The following is a 19854-nucleotide window of genomic DNA, read 5'->3' on the forward strand; positions in this document are numbered from 1 at the left end:
TGCTTTCTTTTTTTTGTCCTGACGGTGGCGCTTCCGAAAAGTGGCACAAGTGATCGCCCACCCGGAGGCTCGAATCCACCGGAGGTCCCGCCCACGACTTTCCGTTTTGTCGGCGAGCCGAAGCAGGTCGCTAGCCAGCTCGCCAGCCAGCTCGCCAGCCAGCTAGCCAGACCGTCGTTATCTCCGACGGCGGTGGCTTTCGGCGGTTCCTCCCGCGGTGGGTGCGACTTCGCCTTCACGAGCAGGTAAGGAAGCTCGCTCGGGCTCGGTTCGGCTCAGTCAGAGCCGGCCCGGTGCGCCGGACGGACGGACGCGTGCGACGCTGCTGCTCGCTCTTCCACTCACTCACTTCGACGCAGCACAATTAGCTAGCTAGCTAGCTGGCCAGCCCAGTGCGAACGAGCTAGGCTAAACTAACCGAAGCGACCCCCGCCTCGCCGGAGGATCTTTGTATTTTTTTAACTTGCTCACTTGGCGGACCTCTTTTGAGCCGTCGCGAGCTCACGCCGAAGAAGAAAGACCAGATTGCCAACGAGCGGCGCCCCTCGGCGGCCACTGCCGCGCATTGCTGTTGCCAAACTAAGCCAACTGCACTCGTTTTTTTTAAATATTTGTCGCGATACATTTTCACCGAATGTCAACACCCCCGACCCAAATGAACAACACTTTGGCGTCACGTCCCGATACTCTTTTCAGTGCAAGATGGACGCGCAGCTGTTTATGGAGTGCGAGGAGGAAGAACTGGAACCCTGGCAACAGGTGGACCACCTCGTGGACCACCTCGTGGACGAAGTCGACGAGGACGCCAAGGAGCCGGGTAACCAGCGCCGCCCGCCTGTTCTCCTCCGACCGGAATGGCGTCAACTCCCCGGTCCTCCCCAGCTACCGCCGATGTGCCCTCCGCGACGCCCCCTCGCGCCGGCCAGCTGCCGCAGTCTCGGGCCCCGCCCCTCCACCCGACGCAGACCGGGGGCGCGGCGCGCCTCTCCTCCGTTCAGGTGCTCCGAACGCCGCCGGCCCCGGCCATTGTGTCGCCCGGCCCTCTCGAATGAAAAGGGGCCCTTTTTTTCTTCCAGACGTTCCCGGCGGTCGCGTCCGGACCCTCGCCCTTGCACCCGCCGTGGTCGGACGGACGCCGACCGCTCTTTGGCGATCCTTCCGCAGCGCCGGCCCCGGTGGAGTCCTGGCCCAAAGGCGGCGCCCTCCAGGGAGCTCCCCCTGTGCAGAAGCGCCCAGGTCAGTGGAATTGGCGTCTTATCTAGTTAGACCGGAACTTTGACCGGGTGACGCGCCGTCGGTTTGGCGCTACCCGTACCCTGCGAGGTCTGCGTGCGCGCGTCGCTGTAAAAGAGAGAAATAAGCCAAGCGAGACGTGGACACCCGGGGCCCGCAGCCACGTGAAAGGAGCCCCTCAAAGCTCTCTCGGTGCCAAAAAGCAGAAGCATTTTGTCCAAGCGGGACGGAATAGACGGGTGCTCATTTGCCCCCCCTCCCAATGCCTTTGGCGGCCCACGGATTGGAGAAAACTCCAAAGACGGAGCTCATGGCAACGACGTCGGTATGCCCCCTCTGATTTGGCTCCGGACTCACCAACAAAGGACGACACGCCGCCGGCCGTCTGGTGGCCGTTACTCCCGACTAGGAGAGAAAGTGACTGTGGGCGCGGACCGAGGCCTCCTCCGCCCACCGGACGGGAAAATGCCCCGAGTCGGCGGCGGGGTGGCCGGGCGGCGCAAAATGCCAAAAGGAGCTCCGCGGATGCCAACGCCACGGGATGAGCGGTCGCGGTAAGTCGCAGTCCCATTTGGTTGGTGTCGATGAAAAGTTCTCTCGTAATACGGGGGCGAAATGTTTAGTCGGATTATTTTCTTGGGCCGAGCATTCACGCTGAAATGTTGTTTTGGTCCTGCAGGAGAAGGAGCCTCTTTTCCCGCTCTCCACCTGGCCGCCGCTGCCGCCACCGCTGCCCAGCCCCCAGGATGACTGCGAGCGGGACGCCTCGCCATGGCCCATTGCTGTTCACCAGATGTCCATGGAGTGTTCGGGGCTCCTCTTCTCCGACGTCTGCCCGACGGTGTCCGGGAGGGACTCGCCGCCCGGGGCCGCCGACAACGACGGCGACACGTTCGCGGACCTGGGGATTTGTGGAGCGCCCTAAGCCAAGCGGAGGCTGGTTTGGCCCCGCGCCACCACCCAAGGAAGAAGGCCCACTTCCTCCGTCGGACGGAGCGCCCGGAAGAGGACGGAGGCCGCATCCCACGCGGACTTCGGAACGGAGCCGGCGCGCCGTCCGTGAAGAGGGCGGGCGCAAAGCCCGGTCGCCGAGCCCACAAAAGGGAACCCGACGGACGCCTGGGAAGTGCCCGGCCCCCCACTTGGCGCTCGGTGTCATCGTGGACGGCCAGTGTTTTGCCCAGTGGCGCGTGGAAAGAGAGCGCCAACAAAGGCCGGGCCCCTCCTCCCAACAAAGGTCGGGCCCCTCCTCCCAACAAAGGCCGGTCCCCTCCTCCCAGCCCGAGACAAGCGGCCCCCTCCCCGGCCGGGACGCCGTCTCGGACGCGTCTCACATCTTTTTTTTTTTTTGTACAGAACCCCAGAACGCACCAAGGAATAAATAGTGTCTTTGTTCAATTCCAATCGAAGGATTCGTGTCTTATTTTTGGGGCTGGCAGAGTGGATTTTTTTTTTCCCCCCCGTGATTTTGCACCGAGAGGAAGGGCGTCTTTGTTGGCCCGCTACCCCGGAGATAAAAGTCTTCAAAAGTTGGCCAATGACCTCAAAAGCCACGACAACGTGGCCGGACTTTGCGGGCCCCGGCCGGGGCTCCGTCTCAACCCATTCCCCGGCAGATGTCCACGGTGGTTCGTTCACCGGCGCTTGACGCGGGCAGGACGTCTGTTAACGTCAAGAGCGGCGGCGGCAGACGCGCCCCATCGGTACGCGCGTAAAGATTTGGAGTTGCTTTTCCAAATTGGGCCAGCGCAAAGTGTCATTTTTCTCTGCTCCGGTCCGCGGTGTCCACTCTTTGGTTAAAAAGCAAACGACACGCCTGCCGGCAGGTCCCGACGTTCGCCTCCGCCCCGTCCCCGACCGCGTCCCCGGTTCCGGCGCCCCGCCCGGCAAGGTGGTCCTCAGCGTGGACGAGTTCTACTACGGGACGGCGGGCGAGGAGCGGGCGGCCAGGAGGAAGTACCACGCGGCGTCCAAAAGCGCCGCTTTCAGTTGCGACATCTGCCGGCGCCCCGTGGGCGACAACCTCAGGTGAGCTCGGCGGGGGGGGGAGGGCTCATCCGTCCCAGTGGGCCGGCTCCGGACCAGAGCGTCTCCGGTGGTCTCAGGCTGGCGCAGCACACGCTGCAGCACTCGCCGCTGCTCCGTGGCGGGGAGGAGCGTCAGATGTGCGCCTTCTGCTTCCGGCACTTTTCGGGCGCCGCTCAGCTCCAGGGCCACCTCCGGCGGGTGCACGGCGCCGCCCCCTCTTCCTGTGAGTCCTCGCCGTCCGTCCGTGGGTGGGTAGGTGGGACGCCGTCTGAGTGGCGCCACGCCGTTCCGTCCGTGTGGGCAGGCACGTGTCGCATTTGCGAGTGGGCCTTTGACAGCGAGTCGGCCTTCCTGGCCCACATGAAGAGCAATCACAAGCCGGGAGAGATGCCCTACGTCTGCCAGGTAGGTCTTTCTTTCCAGGTCTTTCGGACCGTGGCTGTATTTTTTTGTCATGCGTTTTTTTTTTTGTCGTCCTCAGGTGTGCTCCTACCGCTCGTCCTTCTACTCGGACGTCCTGCGGCATTTTGCCAGCCGCCACAAAGATTCGCGCTATCTCCTCTGCGTCTTCTGCCTGAAGGTCAGCCGCAATGCCAGCGGCTACCAGAAGCACGTCCTCCGCCACAAGGTACGGCGGCCGGGCGGGATCGGGCTATTTTCTGCGACGGAAGGGCAAACTTTTCTTGTTTTGTTTTCCTTCCACTTGTGCAGGCGGGCGGAGGATTCCACTGCAACCGCTGTCGGCTGCAGTTCGCCTTCCCGGCCGACAAGAAGCGCCACAAGCTGGAGCGCCACCGCAGCGTCCGCCGGCCCGCTAAGCTGGAGGGGCTCCCCCTGGGGTCGAAGGTCAGTCAGTCGCCTGCCGCCGCCCCCTCCCCCCGACCGATTCGAACTATGACGACGCCGCGCGCAGGTGACCGTCCGCATGTACGGCAAGAGGCGGGGGACGGCGGCGGCGCCTCCCGGGATGGGCGCCACCGGGATGGGCGACGCGCCGCTCTTGCGCGACCCCTCCTGCCTGGTCCGGGCCATCAAGATCAAGGCCGAGCGTCGGGAGCCTTCTCTGGCCGCCGACGGGTTCCCTCCGGCCAAGGCGTGGCGCTCGGCCTGGCTGAACCCCGGCAGGTGAGGGGATTTCCCCATTTTCTAAGGCAGATGGCCCAAATTTTAACGTCTGCGGTGCCCGCCCGCCCACGTGCCAGCCTGTCGTGTTTGGAATGCGGCGGCGACGTGTCGGACTTTGCGGCGCACTACCCCACGCACGCGCGTTGCCTGCTGTGCGCTTTCGCCAGCTGCTGCTCGCGCGCCTACGCCGCCCACATGATCCGGTAAGCGTGCCCGTGGTAAGCCGGCCGAAAGGCCCTCCATCCTGACCCGCTTCCCTCGCAGCCACCACGTGCCGCGGCACCGGGACGCAGGCTTCCGACGCCGTCCGCCCCCCTGGTGAGTAGAGGGCCGTCGGTCCGTCAGTCAGTCGGCGAGAAACGGCCGCCGAGCGTCTCTCGCCTTTCAGTCCCTTCTCGCTGGCGTGTTCGGACTGCGGCTTTGCGTCGGCCTCCGGCGACGAGATGGCCGCCCACCTGGCGCTCCGCCCCCGGCACGCCGCCGCCGTCTGCCACTCCGGAGGTGAGCGACGCCGCTGGTGCCGCTGGCGCCCCTGGCCGCATTTCCAACTTTTTGTTGTTTTGTTTTTTTTTTCACTCCAAAAATGTATTGACAAAAATGATCCCGTAAAATAGCTCCTCCATTGACGTACATGCCCTAAAATAGAAAAAAAAAAAGCTCGGCCATGGCTTCTGGCCACTTAGGCCCAAAGCCCATTTGAAAGAAGAATATCCCGCAAGTGCAATCGGTGCATTGGCGTCAGGTGCTCCTCATTTGGCCCAACCCCCCCTGCCGGTTTGCCAGTCAGCTCAGTCAGTGGGAGCAAAAACTCTCCCACCCACAGTGGCCCCATCCATTCAATCTTGCCAGCTATGTTTGTGCTGGATGGCCGGGAAAACACAAAGCGGCCACTTCAAGCCTTTTTTTTTTTGGACCTGTTTCAAACACGGGCCTTCAAATTGCAAACTTTTGACCATTGATGAGCGAGTGATCGCCTCCAAGAAATTGAGGCATTAGACATATGAAGGAAGATGTAGTGTCCCGTGAGACGGATTTAACAGGGCTGGGCAAACTAAATAAAAGGCCAACATTGAGTGCTTTGGTTACAATTTCTAAAGAGGAAAGCTTTCCGCAATACTAAGTGTCCTGCGAGTGCAATCAGTGGATTGCCATCAGCTGCTTCACACAGCCCAACCCCCGCGGCTTCAAAGTTTGTCAGTCAGCTCGGTCGGTCTCTTCTGGACGATGGCTTGAGCCAAAAGCTCCCCCCTCCCCTCCCCACTGACAATGGCCCAACCCCCGTTTTTTGTCAGCTGTGTCTTTGCGAATGGCTTGGAAATGACAAAGCAGCCAGTTCAATACTTTTTTTAAAAACCTATTTCAAACACGGGCCTTCAAATGGCTAACTTTTCACCATTGAAGAGAGAAAGTGGCTGGAACAAATTAAAGTATTGGACATATTAGGGAAGACATAGCATCCCATAAGACTAGTCATTTATTTAACAGTGTTTTGGTTTCAACTTCTAAAGAGGAAAAGTTTTCTACAATACTAAGTGTCCTGCGAGTGCAATCAGTGGATTGGCGTCAGCTGCTTGTTTCGGCCCAACCCCCACTGTGCTTCAAGTTTGTCAGCTCAGTCGGTGCGGGATGACTCCAAGCAAAAGCTCCCCACCCTCCTCCCACGTTGGCCCAACCCCCGTCCATTCAACTTTGCCACCAGCTATGTCTTTGCTGGATGGCTTGGAAAACATAAATCTGCCTGGTGTAAACTGTCAAAGACTTTTTCTGGACCTATTTCAAAGGTGGGCCATCAAAGCGCGGACTTTGAACCATTTTGACCCATTTAAGAGCACCTTTGTTGAATCATATTTCACCCATTTCACTATACGCAGCGGTGTATGATAATAACACTTCTGCTATCTAGAGAGAATGATTTGCTGCTATCTCGAAATGCCCGTATGTCCAGCTCGCTGACCCTAACTTGCTCACTGTATTGTATCTGCTGTGCTTTTCCCGCCGCCGCCGCGCAGAGTACGTGGAACCGGACATCCCGCCGTGTTTGGAGGCCGAGGGGGACGACCGTGTGAAGGAAGAAGAGGAAGAGGAAGAAGAAGAGGAGCCGTACCCGGACACCTGGAAACCGGCCCGGGACGACGAGGGCGACGAGGCGACGGCGGCGGCCCCCTTCGCCGGGCCCGGCGGCCCCCGCGCGCCGCAGCTGAGGGACGGCGACGCCGCCGACTTCTTCGACCTTCTCTTCCCCCCGCCGCTGGTGGAGCTGATCGCGGCCGAGACCAACGCCCACGCCGAGGCCCGGCGGCGGCGGGGAGCCGGCCTGGCCGACTGGCTCCCGCTCGGCCCGCGGGAACTCCGGGCCTTCCTGGGCCAGTGCGTCCTGGGGGGGGCCCACCCCCTCCCCGACCGTCCCGCCGTGGCCCCCCGACGCTTCCGGCAGCTGGCGGCCGCCGTCCGCATGGGGCGCCTGGACGGCGGGCGGGGCCGGGAGCCGCTGCGCCCCTTCCGACGCATGCTGGACATCCTGAGCGCCGCCATGTGGGAGGCCTACCGGCCCAACTGCTGCCTGAGCGTGGACCGGGCGCCGCTGCCGGCGCCGGAGGGGGCGGGGTCCCCCGCGCCGGCCGGCCGTCCCCAGGTCTGGCTGCTCTGCGATTCCAAGTCGGGCTACTGTCACCGCTTCTACGTGGAGGTGGAGACGGCTGGCGGGCGGGAGGCGGGTTCCCGGGAGGCGGGTTCCCGGGTGGCGCGGGAACTGCTCCGGGGCCTGGAGCACAAGCGCCACCAGATCTTCTTGGCCGGCTCGCTCACGTCAGCGCCCCTCCTGCGCCATCTGTTGGAGCGGGGCATCTACGCCTCGGGCTCCTTCCCGGCGGGCAGCCGCGTCCTCCCGCCGGCGCTGTGGCGGGACGGCCGTCTGGACGGGCCCGGGGACTTCCTGCAGCGCCGCCGCGGCCCCCTGCTGGCCACGCGCTGGAGGGACGCCAAGGAGATGGGCTGCCTGTCCACCAACGCCCCGGCGGGGCGGCCCGACACGGTTTGGAGGCGCTCCCGGGGTGGGGCGGGGGCCGGCGCGGGCCTGGAACCGGTCCGCCGCCCGCTGGCCTTCCGCCTGCTGCAGGAGAACATGCGAGGGGTGGACATCTGCAAGCAGCTGCTGGCCTGCAACCCCCTGGGCGGAATCCCGCGGGACCGCCACTGGCGGGGCCTCTTCTGGTTCCTGGTCAACCTCAGCGTGGTCAACGCCTTCATCGTCCTGCGCGAGAGTCGCAAGGACAACCCGCCCTCTTGGGTGCGGGACGGCCTCTTTGCGCAGGCACACTTCCGCAGGCGCCTGGGCCTGCAGCTGACCAGGGCCATCCAGTGTGGCGAGGTCCGGCCGGGCGAGGTCCGGCCGGGCGAGGTCCGGCCGGGCGAGGTCCGACCCGGCGCCGTCGGACCACGCGGGAAGCTCCCCGGGCGCCACCGCTTGCGCAAGATCGGCGGCTCCTCCAAGAAGTGCCGACAATGCGGCGGCGAAAGGGGCGGCCCCTGGGGCTGCGCCCTCTGTCGCGTCCGTCTCTGCAAGGAGCCGCGATGCTTCTGGGAGTATCACGGAAAGGCCGCTCCCCACCAAGGTGAGTCTGTGCTCTCCGCTGGTGCTCTAAGAAACACACCCACCCACCCTGACCCGTCGCCTTTGTGCTCCGCAGCCACGGACGCAGAACGCGTGCGCCACCTCCCCAGGTAACGAGCGACGGCGCCGGTCTCTGGTCGGGCCGAGCCCAGACTCCAGACTTGCCTTTGCGTGTGTGACAGCGAGCGTGCGGAGACGGCGGACATAGAGCACTCGGACCACCTGGCGCCCTTGGAGCACCTCTCGGAAGAGGAGGAAGAGGCGGCCGTCAAAGAGGAGGAGCAGCTCTGGCCCGCCACCCCCCAATTGCCCGACCACTTCCCGTCGGCCCACCAGCTGAGGGTGGCGCTGCTGTTCCTGTGCGCCGGCGCGCGCCAGGCGGCGGCCGTCTTTGGCACCGAAGCCCGCCTGGTCCGCGCCTGGCTGAGGCGGCTTTGCCGGGGCCCGCTCCCGACGGAGCGGGAGGGCGACCCGGAGGGCGACCCGGACGGCGAGGCCCAGCTGGCGGCCTGGCTGCTGAGCCGGCGCGAGCGCCAGCTCCCCCTGGACGAGAGCGTCTTCTTCCACCGGGCCGCCGCGCTCCACGGGGACGGCTTCCGCGCCTCCTACCGATGGGGCGTGCTCTTCATGCTCCGCCACGGGCTGGGGCCCGGCCGGGAGCCCGCCCCTCCCGCCTCGCTGGCGGCCGACGTCCACGCCTTCCGGGACTTTGTCCGCCGGACGCTGCGGGTCCACGGCCTGCCCCGGGGCGCCGTGGCGGCGGCCGACGAGCTGTGCCTCTTCCTGGACCCGCTGGCCTTCCGGGACCCGCGCCGCCGCGCCGGGGCCCTGAGTTTCGTGGGGGCCGGCGCGCCGCTGCTCACCGTCTGTCTGGCGGCGCTGGCCGACGGCACGGCGCTGCCCGCCCTGGTGCTGCTGAGCGAAGAGGGCAGCGGCGGCGGCGGCCAGGCGGCGTCTCCGCCGTCGGACGTGGCCCTGGTGGCGGCGCTCCGTCGTCCGCCGCCCGGGGAGGCCTTCAAGCTCTGGACCCGGAGGGTGTGGCTGCCGTACGTCGGCGGCGGCGGGCGCGGGGGCAAGTCGCTGTTGCTGTTGGACCGCCACCACGAGCACGCCGGAGAGCCCTCCTTGGCCGCGCTGAGCGGCGCCGGCACGCTGCCGGCCGTGCTCCCCGAGGGCTCCTCCTTTCTGCTGCAGCCCCTGCAGCTGGCGGCCAAGCCGGCCCTGGAACGCTTCCTGGGGGCCCGCTGGGACCGCCACTGCCGCCAGCTGGGGGACGACGGCCCGCAGGACTGGGAGGGGGTGGCGCCCACGCTGATCCGCTGGACCGTCCGGGCCCTGGCGCGACTCAAGGACCTCCGCCGCCTCTGGAGGACCTCCTTCCAGATGACGGGGATCCTGGCGGCGGGAAAAGACCACGACGGGGGCGGGGGGGCCGCCCGGGAGGAGGACCGCCGCGCCCTCCGAGAGGAGCTGGAAGAGACGCTCCTGTCCGCCGAGGACCTCCCCAACGAAAGAGAGGATTCCGGAGACGAAGACGGAGAGGGGGCGGGGGCGTCGGAGCGCCGGCCCAAAGACACGGAGCCGCCGGCCCAGACTAAAGTAGTAGAAGAAGCCAATGTCGACCAAAACATAGAAGAAGAAGAAGAAGAAGAAGAAGCCCGGGCCGACGCTCGGGGTAGGGAAGTAGCGGGACCCGAGTGCCGGGACGGCGCCGGTGAGGAGACGCCCGCCGACGGCGTGGGTGACCCCTTTTGTTCCCCGACAACAAACTGAAGGAGGAGCTTGTCCGAATCCAAGCTGAAGTGAGCTCGGGCACGCCACGCGCCGACGTGAGATTTGAAAGCCGCTCGTGTGTTCTTCTCTTTTTTACCATAAAAATCTTTTGAAGCCAAATGGACTTTTGTTTGATTGGATGGATAGATGGATTGCCCCCGATGGGGGAGGGCGAATGGAATCATTCAAAAGCCTTTCCTGTCATCATACGTGACCAAATTGGTGGTGCTGTGCCACAAAATGTGTTTTCCCAGTAAAAAGAGAAATAAGTCATTTAAAAAGTCCCGTCCTGACAAGTCTTGATTCCAAAATACTGCACAATCGAAGATTTCTATGCGCCAAAAGATAACTTTGCTCGGGCCAGAATTTGAATTCAATCGCTGGCCTGAAAAAAAGATGCCACCAGAGGACGCTCGAGCGCAGCCTTTGATTTACCTCGAGTGAGCTTTCCAAACTTTGTCCTCTCGCTGACCCCCTCCCTCCCTCCCTCCTTCCCTCCTCGTCGTCCTCCTCCTCGTCTTCGTCTTCTTCGTCCTGCGGGCCCTTCCTTCCTTCGTCTGTGTGTCGAAGAAAGCGTTCTTCAAAATGGGTGAGTGACTCGCCCGCCAAATGTCTTGTGTTTTTTTCAAATTGTCCTTCTTTTCCTCCGCGATGCTTTGGACTAACGTACGCGCTTGCGTCCTAACTTTGGCGGCCAAGCAAGTTGTCTCTGTCGCATGTTGCTTCCTCGGGTCAGAAAGTTCGTAACCGGAGCCAAAGGGATCGGTTCCGTGCGCACTGGCAAACAAAATGTATTCTTACTTTTGGCCTGAGTTCAATCACGTGTGATTTGAGCCAGTGGCCAAAAGGTGGACGCATTTGAACGGGAGGGAGGGGGGTTTGCTTTTTGCACCATCCAAATTCCACCAAATCCAGCCAGCGTGTGCTGGATTTAACTGCAGCCAGTTTATTTTTTAACTTTTCTTTTATGCGGCTGACCTTTACACCCCGGTGCACTTGCTCCATTTATGAGCGCCCTCCGGGCGTTTCATAAAAAAAATACGTAACTAATTGGAGTTTTGCTCCTAAGGTGAGTATGGCTATCCCACGGCAGGTCGACACATCCCCGGGGAATAGATTGCCCCGGAGTCCGATCTCGAGGCCGAAGCCAAACTCCGGGCTCAAATGTCAATCAATAGTACTTTGGCTTGGGATGGGGCCGGCTTTCAAAAGACGCTCAAAGCATGTGTGCTTTCCCTCGCTGACTTTTTTAAAGTCAAATCAAATGTTTTTAAAAAGGTATACCTCAAAAGAAAAAGCATGTGTGGATCCTAAACGAAGAAAAAGAGTTGTCATCAAAGAAATCATGAGGAATTTCCATAAAACCTCATTGTGATTGGAGGCGGAGCCAGCGTAGGCTTGTGGCATTTCCAGGTGGCAAGCAGTCTTTTTGCTCTGGTCCGACAGCAAAAAGGCTTGTCATTAGAAAAGATGGAAATGTTTACACAGTCTTGAGTGAAATATGTTGAGGGGCGGGACTTCCGGCCGGCCGGCCGGCCTCCTTCCGCTCCTCCTCTTCCTCCTCCACATTTGGCCTCTGTCGTGCGCAGCCGCCTGCTCGCGATGCGGACCGGGATACCCGAGCCCGCGCCACGCCATGAAGGGTGAGCGATCGGGACGGCGGGGGCGCACCCACCCACGCACGCTCTCCGCCGACTCACGTCTGGCTCTCAAGGCGAGCGCGAGAAGATCGTCTATCTGCCGTGCATCTACCGCAACACGGCCACCCGGCAGGCCGACTACTTGGCCACCGTGGACGTGGACCCCGAGTCTTCCACCTACTGCCAGGTGAATAGGGCGGCGTGTCGAGGCATCGCCAGCCGTCCCTCCGTGCGTCCGTTGTACTCTCCCTCCTTGCCGACTCTCCCAGGTGATCCACCGGCTGTCCATGCCCAACGTGAACGACGAGCTCCACCACAGCGGCTGGAACGCCTGCAGCAGCTGCTTCGGCGACGCCTCCAGGAAGCGCGACCGCCTCATCCTGCCCGCGCTCATCTCCTCTCGCATCTACGTGGTGGACGTGGGCGCCGACCCCCGCAGGCCCGCCCTCCACAAGGTGTGGTCCGCCGCCGCCGGCCTTGGCGGGGCGAGGGGGCGAGGGTTCCCGCCGACCCGTCCTTTGTGTGTGGCGTCGCCAGACGGTGGAAGCCGTGGATCTGCACTGGAAATGCGGCCTGGCCAACCCTCACACCAGCCACTGCCTGGCCAGCGGTCAGATCCTTGTCAGCTGCATGGGAGACCCGTCGGGTGAAGGCAAAGGTCAGTTTGCTCGCTGGAAACTGGGCCTGTGGGCCGGTGTCGCGGCTCTTGACATCCTCCCCTTCCAACCCTCAGGCGGCTTCGTGCTCCTGGACGGCGAGAGCTTCGAGGTGACGGGCAACTGGGAGCGTCCCGGCCAGGCCGCGCCCTTCGGCTACGACTTCTGGTACCAGCCTCGCCACAACGTCATGATCAGCAGCGAGTGGGGGGCTCCCAAATTCCTGGCCGGGGGCTTCGACCCCGCCCACGTGGCACAAGGTAAAGACGGAAAGGCCGGTCCCGGGGGCCGAGGGGATTGTTTTTCGGGGGAGGCCGGGCGGAGGTCGGGCGGAGGTCGGGCGGAGGTCGGGCTCGCTTGCGGTCAGCCGCTTCCCGCTGGCGCCAGGCCGGTACGGAACCTCCCTGCACGTGTGGGACTGGAGCACCCACCAGAGGGTGCAGACTCTGGATCTGGGAGAAGAGGGCGCCATCCCCCTGGAGATCCGCTTCCTCCACGACCCGGACGCCGCCCAGGGTTTTGTGGGCTGCGCCCTCAGGGGGAGCGTCTTCCGCTTCTACAAAGCAGCGGTGAGCGGGCGGGCTGAGGGTTAACCCCGCCCCAAGCCGACGCCATCATATGCCGTCCTCTGCCGTCCTCCGCCGTCCTCCGCTCATCCTCCCGCCTCTTCCTCCCGCCTCTTCCTCCAGACGGGAAAGTGGGACGCGGAGAAAGTCATCGGCGTTCCCGGCAAGAAGGTGGAAGGATGGATGCTCCCCGAGATGCCGGGTGGGTGGAGTCGGACGAAGCCCCGTCCCGCAACCGCCCCGCCGTGGCGTCACTTACTTGTTGGTCCCCCTCCGCAGGTCTGATCACTGACATTCTGATCTCCTTGGACGACCGCTTTCTTTACTTCAGCAATTGGCTGCACGGCGACATCAGGCAGTACGACATCAGCGACACCCGCAAGCCTCGGCTGGTCGGACAGGTCCGATGGCGGCGAGGGCGCCGAGGGCGGCGATTCCAGCGGTTGGAGATATCACCCTCTCGCTCTTTTTCTTGCCGTCTTCAGGTGTTTTTGGGAGGCAGTCTCACCAGCGACGGGCCGGTACGAGTCCTGGAGGAGCCGGAAAAGCAGCCCGCCCCCCGTTTCATCCAGGTACGGCTTGGTAGCCGCCCGTTCTACGCTTTTGTCGGTCCAGGGCAGTGGGACGTTCCGTCCTATTCCGTCCCATTCCCGCCTACGCACGCTTTTATCCCACAAGCGTCGTCAAGCGTGCGCTCGGGGCTCACTTTAGCATCGGCCGGCGCTCTCGTTGGTTTCTTACCGACCGCTGAAAATGGATGGCTCCTAATATGTAGAGGAGGTGACCTGCGAGTACCTGGAAATGACAGTGCCCCAAAATGACCCGAAATGAACAACGGATTCAACTTTCTGCTCTGTCCGTGGCCCAGGGAAAGCGTATCCACGGCGGCCCTCAGATGCTGCAGTTGAGTTTGGACGGTCGCAGGCTGTACGTCACCACGTCGCTGTACAGCGGCTGGGACAAACAGTTCTATCCCGAAATGGTCCGGTAAGCGCCGCCGTCCGTCGTGGCCGCTCGCTGGCCGCGACGGACCTCAAAGCAGCGGTCGCCGCTTCCAGGGAAGGCTCCGTCATGATGCAGATCGACGTGGACTCGGAGCGGGGGGGTCTGAGCCTCAACGACAACTTCCTGGTGGACTTTGGCAAAGAGCCCGGCGGTCCGGCGCTGGCTCACGAGCTGAGGTACCCCGGGGGAGACTGCACGTCCGACATCTGGCCGTGAGGGAGCGGCCTTTCCGTCAAACTCGCTCCCGGATGCCGTTCCCACTTGCCAGTAAAGAAGACGCGCGCACTTTACTATCGCGTGACATCTTCCAATAAAACATTGACACGTAAATAACAAAAAACTGGTTTGTGTTATTGTTTCCCTGATTTCAAGCAGATTCCCTTTTGAAATCATTTCATTTTTTTTTTCAAATATTCGTCCTCCTCAGTTCAACTGGATTGGGAGGCTAGGGGTCCTCCATGGCCAGGAGCAGACAGTCGTCCGAGTTCCTTTAAGTGGAATTTGGGGAAAGGTTTCTTTGCTCTTTGCAGACTGCTTGCCCCGACCAAAATGGCACCCGTCGTCTGGCGTTCAACAGGGGGCAGACGGCTGCGTCGACGGCGGCTCGCGTCTCCCCCTGGCGGTCTAGGCTACGGATCACCGGCATCCGGCGCGGCTGCTCCGCGGCTCTTCGAGACAAGAGACCGACCACCAGCATCCATGGGGAAGCCAAGTTGAGCGGAGGGAACGCACGATTGACAGACGCGCAAGTTGAACGAGGTAGCCGCCGCCTAGCCGTCGAAGCGACGCACGGTGTCAACCATTAGCTCGGCTAATGGCAGCTCAGCTTCCGAGTTAGCTCGGGGAAGGCAGGCAGTCAAGCAAGCAGGCAAGCAATCAAGTAAGTATTTCTCGCTTCACGGCAACAGTTGGCTCATTGACAGCCAAGCTAAAAGAAAGCGCCGAGTTAGCTTAAGGCAGGCCACCGGCGACATACACACACACACACGTCGGTGCGCATCCACGGTTAGCTAGCCACTAGCCCTCAAAATCTCCTGCCAGTCGAGAGTGCGCTAATGCTAATGTTAGCTGCTAGTCACGAAAGACGCGTTGATGTTGTTGTCGTTGCGGACTCGTGTGATTGGAAAACTAGTCTCGGCTCAAGTCACGTCTCGACTTTTAACGTGTCCTTTAACCCAGATACAGTTAAATGCTCGTGGGGGACTTTTTTGGATCGGGTTGTTGAGTCATGGGGGGAAAAAAAGTGATTCATAGAGCAGACCGCTTTCTCGATTTTCCCATTCCGTGGTGTCATGTGACCGACCGATCGACAGACACAAGAGAAAGAAAGGTACCAAGTTTTGCGTAGGCTTTCTAGTCTAGGCATTTAGGAAGGAAAATATCCACGGACCAGGGCTCTGGGCCTGGCCAAAACCCTTTTTTTGCCGTCTGTCATCCTCATTCATATTTGTCTAAAGTGGTCCCAGTTCCATTTTCCAAGTGTAGGCGTCTATTTAAATTCGGCAAGACGTATGGATTGTCTTATTAGTGCCCTTGGCGCTGATAGGTGTCCATGACGTGGCGAATTGCACTTATCCCTTTCTGACTTTTGACCCCAGGCCTCCAACTGGAATCCCCTCTCTTACCAAAAGATCAGTCAATCGACACGTCGGATGTATTTTCTCTGAAACAACCCCATTTCAGCGTAACAACACGTTTTCCTCTTTTTGACGCGCTCGATTCCGAAGGCAACGTTTTTGTACCTTTTATTTTGCTCCGTAGCCAGGTGGGCGGAGCCTCCCCGCGCTCTCAATGGAGGAGGAACGGCAGCGGCAGCCGCCGCCGTCGTCCCCCGTCCCCTGTCACCGCGACAACCCCTCTCCCCCCTCCCCGAGCTCCTCCCCGTCTTCGGGCTCCACCCCCACCCCCCCGCTGGGCGTGATCAGCGAGGGGTCGGGCGAGGGGGGCACGCTGATCGACGCGGCGGCGGCCGAGAGGGCGTGCCGGGAGGTCCTGCACAAGCTCAAGCTGCGGCGGGCCGACGGCCCGACGGAGGACGGGGACGCTCGCCCTGACGGCGCGTGCCTGGACGAGGAAGGCAATAGCGGAGGTGGTGGCGGGCGGGGGCGGAGGCGTCCGCACCCGCAAGCCAATTCGTCCAGCAAGCAGTCGTGGCTCCTGCGCTTGTTTGAGTCCAAACTCTTTGACGTTTCCATGGCCATCTCGTACCTGCACAACTCCAAGGAGCCCGGCGTGCAGGCCTACATCGGCAACCGCCTCTTCAGCTTCCCGCACGACGACGTGGACTTCTTCCTGCCGCAGCTCCTCAACATGTACGTGCACATGGACGAGCACGTGGGCGACGCCATCAAGCCTTACGTGGTGGGTGCGTCCGGCCGTCGTGGGCGCGGACGGGCGTGGCCAAAGGCGGACCCCCATCCCCCGCCGTTTCCTCTCAGGTGCACCGCTGCAGGCAGAGCATCTCCTTCAGCCTCCAGTGCGCCTGGCTACTGGCGGCGTACTCTTCGGACATGCACATCTCCACGCAGCGCCACTCCAGGGGCGCCAAGCTGCGCAAGCTCATCCTGTCCGACCAGCTGAAGCCGGCCGGCGGGCGCGCCCGGCGGGAGCCCCCGGCGCCCTTCTCGGCGCCCTTCTCGGCGCCCTTCTCGGGGGCGGCCGAGCACGCCGGCCTGTCGCCCTCCAAGCGCACGCACCAGCGCTCCAAGTCGGACGCCGCCGTGGCCGTCAGCCTCGGCAGCAACCTGAAGAGGACGGCCAGCAACCCCAAGGTGGAGAGCGGCCACGACGAGGTGAGGGCACGCCGTCGCCGCCGCTTTGCGTGCGTTCGCCGGCTCAGGCCGGGCCGTGCTTTAGCTAGCCGTGCCGACCGCCTTTTTCCGGCGGGATTGACCGTCCATTCGTTTCCAATGATTTTGTGCCTTCCGACCCGTCGGGGGCGTGCTCCGGGTCAGCCGGGATGGGCTCCCGCACCTCCCGCGACCTGGGCCGGGATACACGAGTCGAACCGAGTGGGGTTTTGGAGACGCTCTGGCGAGAGACGCCGACCCGAAGGCGGCCCGTGGCAGATTGCCCGAGTCGGAGCCAGAGGGAGCCCGCCGCCGCCGGCGTCGGCGGCTGTCCCGGCCTCCCCTGACCTCTGAACTGTGACCCCCTAGGAAAGCCCCGGCTGCGACTGTGTTGACGGCGGCGTGACTGTAAGTTTTGTAAATTGTCCCAGGTCTCGTGGGAAACGCGTCCGTCGGGGTTCAGGCCGTCGGGTTGCTTCTTCTTCTTCTTCTTTTCTCGCCTTTTGAGGGTGCCGCTTCCTCAAATCTCTTGGAAACCAATGTGGTCGGCCTCTTTTCAATTTGCCCAGATCTGCCCGCTCATCTTTTTTTGTCTGCGCCCTTTGGTGATGGACTCCGGGCGGGGGAAACGCTATAGGCTGCAAATAAGATGTTTGATCATTCTCAAATACATCCTTTTTTTGTGTCAAATGAGGACATTTTTCTTTCTGGCAAAGTACTGTCAAGGTTCTGCGACGTTGTGACTTTTTGTACCGATGTGGCCGCCACCTGAACGTGGGAAACCCAGCTCTCCGTTGTTGTCACACGGCGGCGTAACGCTGTCGTGTATGCGTGCGTGCGTGCGTGTGTGTTCCCCAGCCGGTGCGTCTGACGCCGCAGCGAGACTTCATGAAGTCCCTGATGGGCATCGGCAAGCGTCTGGCCACGCTGCCCACCAAAGAGGCCAAGACTCAGCGTCTGATCTCGGAGCTGTCGCTGCTCAACCACAAGCTGCCGGCCCGCGTCTGGCTGCCCACCGCCGCCTTTGAGCACCACGTGGTCCGCGTGCCGCACACGCAGGCCGTGGTGCTCAACTCCAAAGACAAGGTGAGTCCGGGCTCCCGGCCGTCTCCCGACCGCTCCCGACCGCTCTCGACCTCCGCCGACCTCCGGGCAGGCCCCCTACCTGATTTACGTGGAGGTCCTGGAGGTGGACGACTACGAGACGGCCAACGTGCCGGCGCGCATCCCCGAGAACCGCATCAGGAGCACGCGCTCGGTGGAGCACCTGCCCGACTGCGGCGCCGAGCAGCGTTCCGGCAGTGGCGGCGGTGGCGCTGGCGGCGGCGTCTTCTCCAGCGTCCCCAACTACGACAACGACGACGAGGCCTGGTCGGTGGACGACATCGGCGAGCTGCAGGTGGAGGTAGGCGGACGCCTCTCCTCCTCCCCGCCGTCGCCGCCGCCGCCGCCGCCCACACGGGCGCTCACGCCGGCGTTGTGCCGCAGTTTCCCGAAGTTCACGCCAGCTGCGACAACATCAGCCAGTTCTCCGTGGACAGCGTCTCCAGCCTGGAGAGCAAAGAACCCGTCTTCATCGCCGCCGGCGACATCAGGTGGGCCTCGGCCGTCTCGCCCGCTCTCCCGCCGCAGGAGCGAGCGTGCCGACCGCCGCTTTGTCCGGCAGGCGGCGTTTGTCGGAGCAGCTGGCGCAGACCCCCACCACCTTCAAGCGGGACCCCGAGGACCCGTCGGCCGTGGCCCTCAAGGAGCCCTGGGAGGAGAAAGTCCGGTAGGCCGGCGCCGACCGGGGGGTCACGGGACGTCCCGTGACCCCCCGGCCCGTCTTCCTTTCAGGAGGATCCGCGAATGCTCCCCTTACGGGCACGTGCCGGCGTGGCGCCTGCTGTCCGTCATCGTCAAGTGCGGCGACGACCTCCGCCAGGAGCTGCTGGCCTACCAAGTGTTGCGGCAGTTGAAGGTGGGCCGTGGGTCCGAAGTCTGGCCTTGTAGAAAGCGTGCGGACGCCGCAGAATGTGTCTGGCCGTGGGTCCGACGTTTGGCCTTCTAGAAAGCGCGTCCACGCCTTTTAAAAGGTGTCTTTTTGCCTTGGACCCTGTCGCACGCAACGCAGTCCATCTGGGAGGCGGAGCGCGTGCCGCTGTGGATCAAACCCTACAAGATCCTGGTGCTGTCGTCGGACAGCGGCATGATCGAGCCGGTGGTCAACGCCGTGTCGCTGCACCAGGTGAAGAAGCACAGCCAGCTGTCGCTGCTGGACTACTTCCTGCAGGAGCACGGCGCCCCCACCACCGAGGCCTTCCTGTCGGCGCAGAGGAACTTTGTGCAGAGCTGCGCCGGCTACAGCCTCATCTGCTACCTGCTGCAGGTCAAGGACAGGTGGGCTCGTCTGCGTGGACGGAGAGAGGCGCGGGCCTCCTCCGTCTGCCGCTCGCTCACCGGCTGGCTCCGGCTGGCTCCTCCTCCTCCTCCGCCGCAGGCACAACGGCAACATCCTGCTGGACGCCCGCGGTCACATCATCCACATCGACTTTGGCTTCATCCTCTCCAGCTCCCCCAAGAACCTGGGCTTCGAGACGTCCGCCTTTAAACTCACCGCCGAGTTTGTGGAGGTGAGTGGCTTGGACGGCGCCCCGGCGTGTCCCTGAGCGTGTCCCTGAGCGTGTCTCTTTTCAGGTGATGGGCGGCCCCGACGGCGACATGTTCAACTACTACAAGATGTTGATGCTGCAGGGTCTGATCGCCGCCAGGAAGCACATGGAGCGCGTGCTGCAGATCGTGGAGATCATGCAACAAGGTCAGCCCTCCCTGGCCGCCTCTCCCCTTTTTGGGCCCCTTTTTGGGCCCCTTTTGGGCCGCCCTCTAAATGTCCCCCTCTGTGCAGGTTCTCAGCTGCCCTGCTTCCACGGATCCAGCACCATGCGAGGCCTGAAGGAACGCTTCCACATGAGTCTGACCGAGGAGCAGCTGCAGCTTCTGGTGGAGCAGATGGTGCTGAACTCCATGCGCTCCATCACCACCAAACTCTACGACGGCTTCCAGTACTTCACCAACGGCATCATGTGAACGCCGCCGTAGCATTCCGGGAAGTCTGTCGTCCTCGTGGCCACCGGGACCGCACTCTCAGGTCTTTCCTTTTTTTTCCCTTTTTTTCTTTTGTCCTCCGCAACAAGCGCCGAGCGCTCGGTGGGTTTTTTTCCGTGGGCGGTTCGCCCCATCCGGTCCCGCGCCGGTCTTTGTCTCGGGGCGGCGGTCCCCCGAAAGCCCCCCCCCCACCCGTCAATGGACGTGGGTCTGCGCCCAATTTTTTTTCCTTTTTTTTTGCACCACCGGAAGCCAGTCGAGTGACGATGGTGGGCCAAAAGAAGTGTAGTAGCGCTCGCTCTGTGGACTCGTCAAAATAAAAGTGTGATGAACTTGAAACGCTTT

At 62.6% G+C, this 19854-nt stretch overlaps 3 protein-coding genes across 11 annotated transcripts; all 3 read left to right on the forward strand.

Moving 5' to 3' along the window:
- Positions 1-141: 141 nt before the first annotated feature.
- Positions 142-9889, forward strand: pogzb (pogo transposable element derived with ZNF domain b). 2 transcript variants are annotated; one of them, XM_077720306.1, is made up of 17 exons: positions 142-245; positions 697-817; positions 883-998; positions 1077-1236; positions 3060-3261; positions 3339-3484; positions 3566-3666; positions 3743-3889; positions 3973-4107; positions 4175-4386; positions 4464-4589; positions 4651-4704; positions 4775-4887; positions 6396-7753; positions 7784-7997; positions 8073-8106; positions 8179-9889. In XM_077720306.1, exons 2-17 carry the CDS (start codon positions 703-705, stop codon positions 9767-9769), a joined length of 4824 nt encoding a protein of 1607 aa, XP_077576432.1. In that variant the 5' UTR covers positions 142-245; positions 697-702; the 3' UTR covers positions 9770-9889. The 2 variants fall into 2 exon arrangements, with proteins under 2 accessions (XP_077576432.1, XP_077576431.1); XM_077720305.1 differs by having other exon boundaries at positions 6396-7997.
- Positions 9890-10211: 322 nt separating this feature from the next.
- selenbp1 (selenium binding protein 1) lies at positions 10212-13970 on the forward strand. Of its 2 annotated transcripts, XM_077720328.1 has the most exons (12): positions 10212-10358; positions 11359-11412; positions 11484-11596; positions 11679-11864; positions 11947-12067; positions 12143-12325; positions 12453-12634; positions 12755-12833; positions 12911-13032; positions 13117-13203; positions 13500-13618; positions 13690-13970. In XM_077720328.1, exons 1-12 carry the CDS (start codon positions 10355-10357, stop codon positions 13850-13852), a joined length of 1413 nt encoding a protein of 470 aa, XP_077576454.1. In that variant the 5' UTR covers positions 10212-10354; the 3' UTR covers positions 13853-13970. The 2 variants fall into 2 exon arrangements, with proteins under 2 accessions (XP_077576454.1, XP_077576453.1); XM_077720327.1 differs by lacking the exon at positions 10212-10358 and having other exon boundaries at positions 11258-11412.
- A 233-nt stretch (positions 13971-14203) lies between these two features.
- On the forward strand, positions 14204-19848 carry pi4kb (phosphatidylinositol 4-kinase, catalytic, beta). 7 transcript variants are annotated; one of them, XM_077720321.1, is made up of 13 exons: positions 14204-14395; positions 15235-15320; positions 15398-15997; positions 16075-16428; positions 16795-16833; positions 17284-17511; positions 17582-17830; positions 17914-18020; positions 18092-18196; positions 18262-18385; positions 18539-18804; positions 18905-19037; positions 19102-19848. In XM_077720321.1, the coding sequence occupies exons 3-13, from the start codon at positions 15428-15430 to the stop codon at positions 19489-19491; spliced, it is 2565 nt and encodes an 854-aa protein (XP_077576447.1). In that variant the 5' UTR covers positions 14204-14395; positions 15235-15320; positions 15398-15427; the 3' UTR covers positions 19492-19848. The 7 variants fall into 7 exon arrangements, with proteins under 7 accessions (XP_077576447.1, XP_077576445.1, XP_077576444.1 ...); XM_077720319.1 differs by having other exon boundaries at positions 14228-14516; XM_077720324.1 differs by lacking the exon at positions 15235-15320 and having other exon boundaries at positions 14230-14516; positions 19102-19222; positions 19310-19848.
- The last annotated feature ends 6 nt before the right edge of the window (positions 19849-19854 follow it).

This window comes from Stigmatopora nigra, chromosome 7, assembly GCF_051989575.1.
Source record: "Stigmatopora nigra isolate UIUO_SnigA chromosome 7, RoL_Snig_1.1, whole genome shotgun sequence".
Classification (NCBI taxonomy): domain Eukaryota; kingdom Metazoa; phylum Chordata; class Actinopteri; order Syngnathiformes; family Syngnathidae; genus Stigmatopora; species Stigmatopora nigra.

Excerpts from the sequence above, each read along its gene's own strand:
- pogzb (XM_077720305.1), top strand. The coding sequence starts at position 703 with ATGGACGCGCAGCTGTTTATGGAGTGCGAGGAGGAAGAACTGGAACCC. Across the intron at positions 4,705-4,774 it reads CGACGCCGTCCGCCCCCCTG|TCCCTTCTCGCTGGCGTGTT; the intron begins GTGAGTAGAGGG and ends CTCGCCTTTCAG. Across the intron at positions 7,998-8,072 it reads AAAGGCCGCTCCCCACCAAG|CCACGGACGCAGAACGCGTG; the intron begins GTGAGTCTGTGC and ends TGTGCTCCGCAG.
- selenbp1 (XM_077720327.1), top strand. The coding sequence starts at position 11,271 with ATGTTGAGGGGCGGGACTTCCGGCCGGCCGGCCGGCCTCCTTCCGCTC. Across the intron at positions 13,033-13,116 it reads AGCCTCGGCTGGTCGGACAG|GTGTTTTTGGGAGGCAGTCT; the intron begins GTCCGATGGCGG and ends TGCCGTCTTCAG. Across the intron at positions 13,619-13,689 it reads TTCTATCCCGAAATGGTCCG|GGAAGGCTCCGTCATGATGC; the intron begins GTAAGCGCCGCC and ends CGCCGCTTCCAG.
- pi4kb (XM_077720321.1), top strand. The coding sequence starts at position 15,428 with ATGGAGGAGGAACGGCAGCGGCAGCCGCCGCCGTCGTCCCCCGTCCCC. Across the intron at positions 18,021-18,091 it reads ATCGCCGCCGGCGACATCAG|GCGGCGTTTGTCGGAGCAGC; the intron begins GTGGGCCTCGGC and ends TTTGTCCGGCAG. Across the intron at positions 18,386-18,538 it reads AAGTGTTGCGGCAGTTGAAG|TCCATCTGGGAGGCGGAGCG; the intron begins GTGGGCCGTGGG and ends CACGCAACGCAG.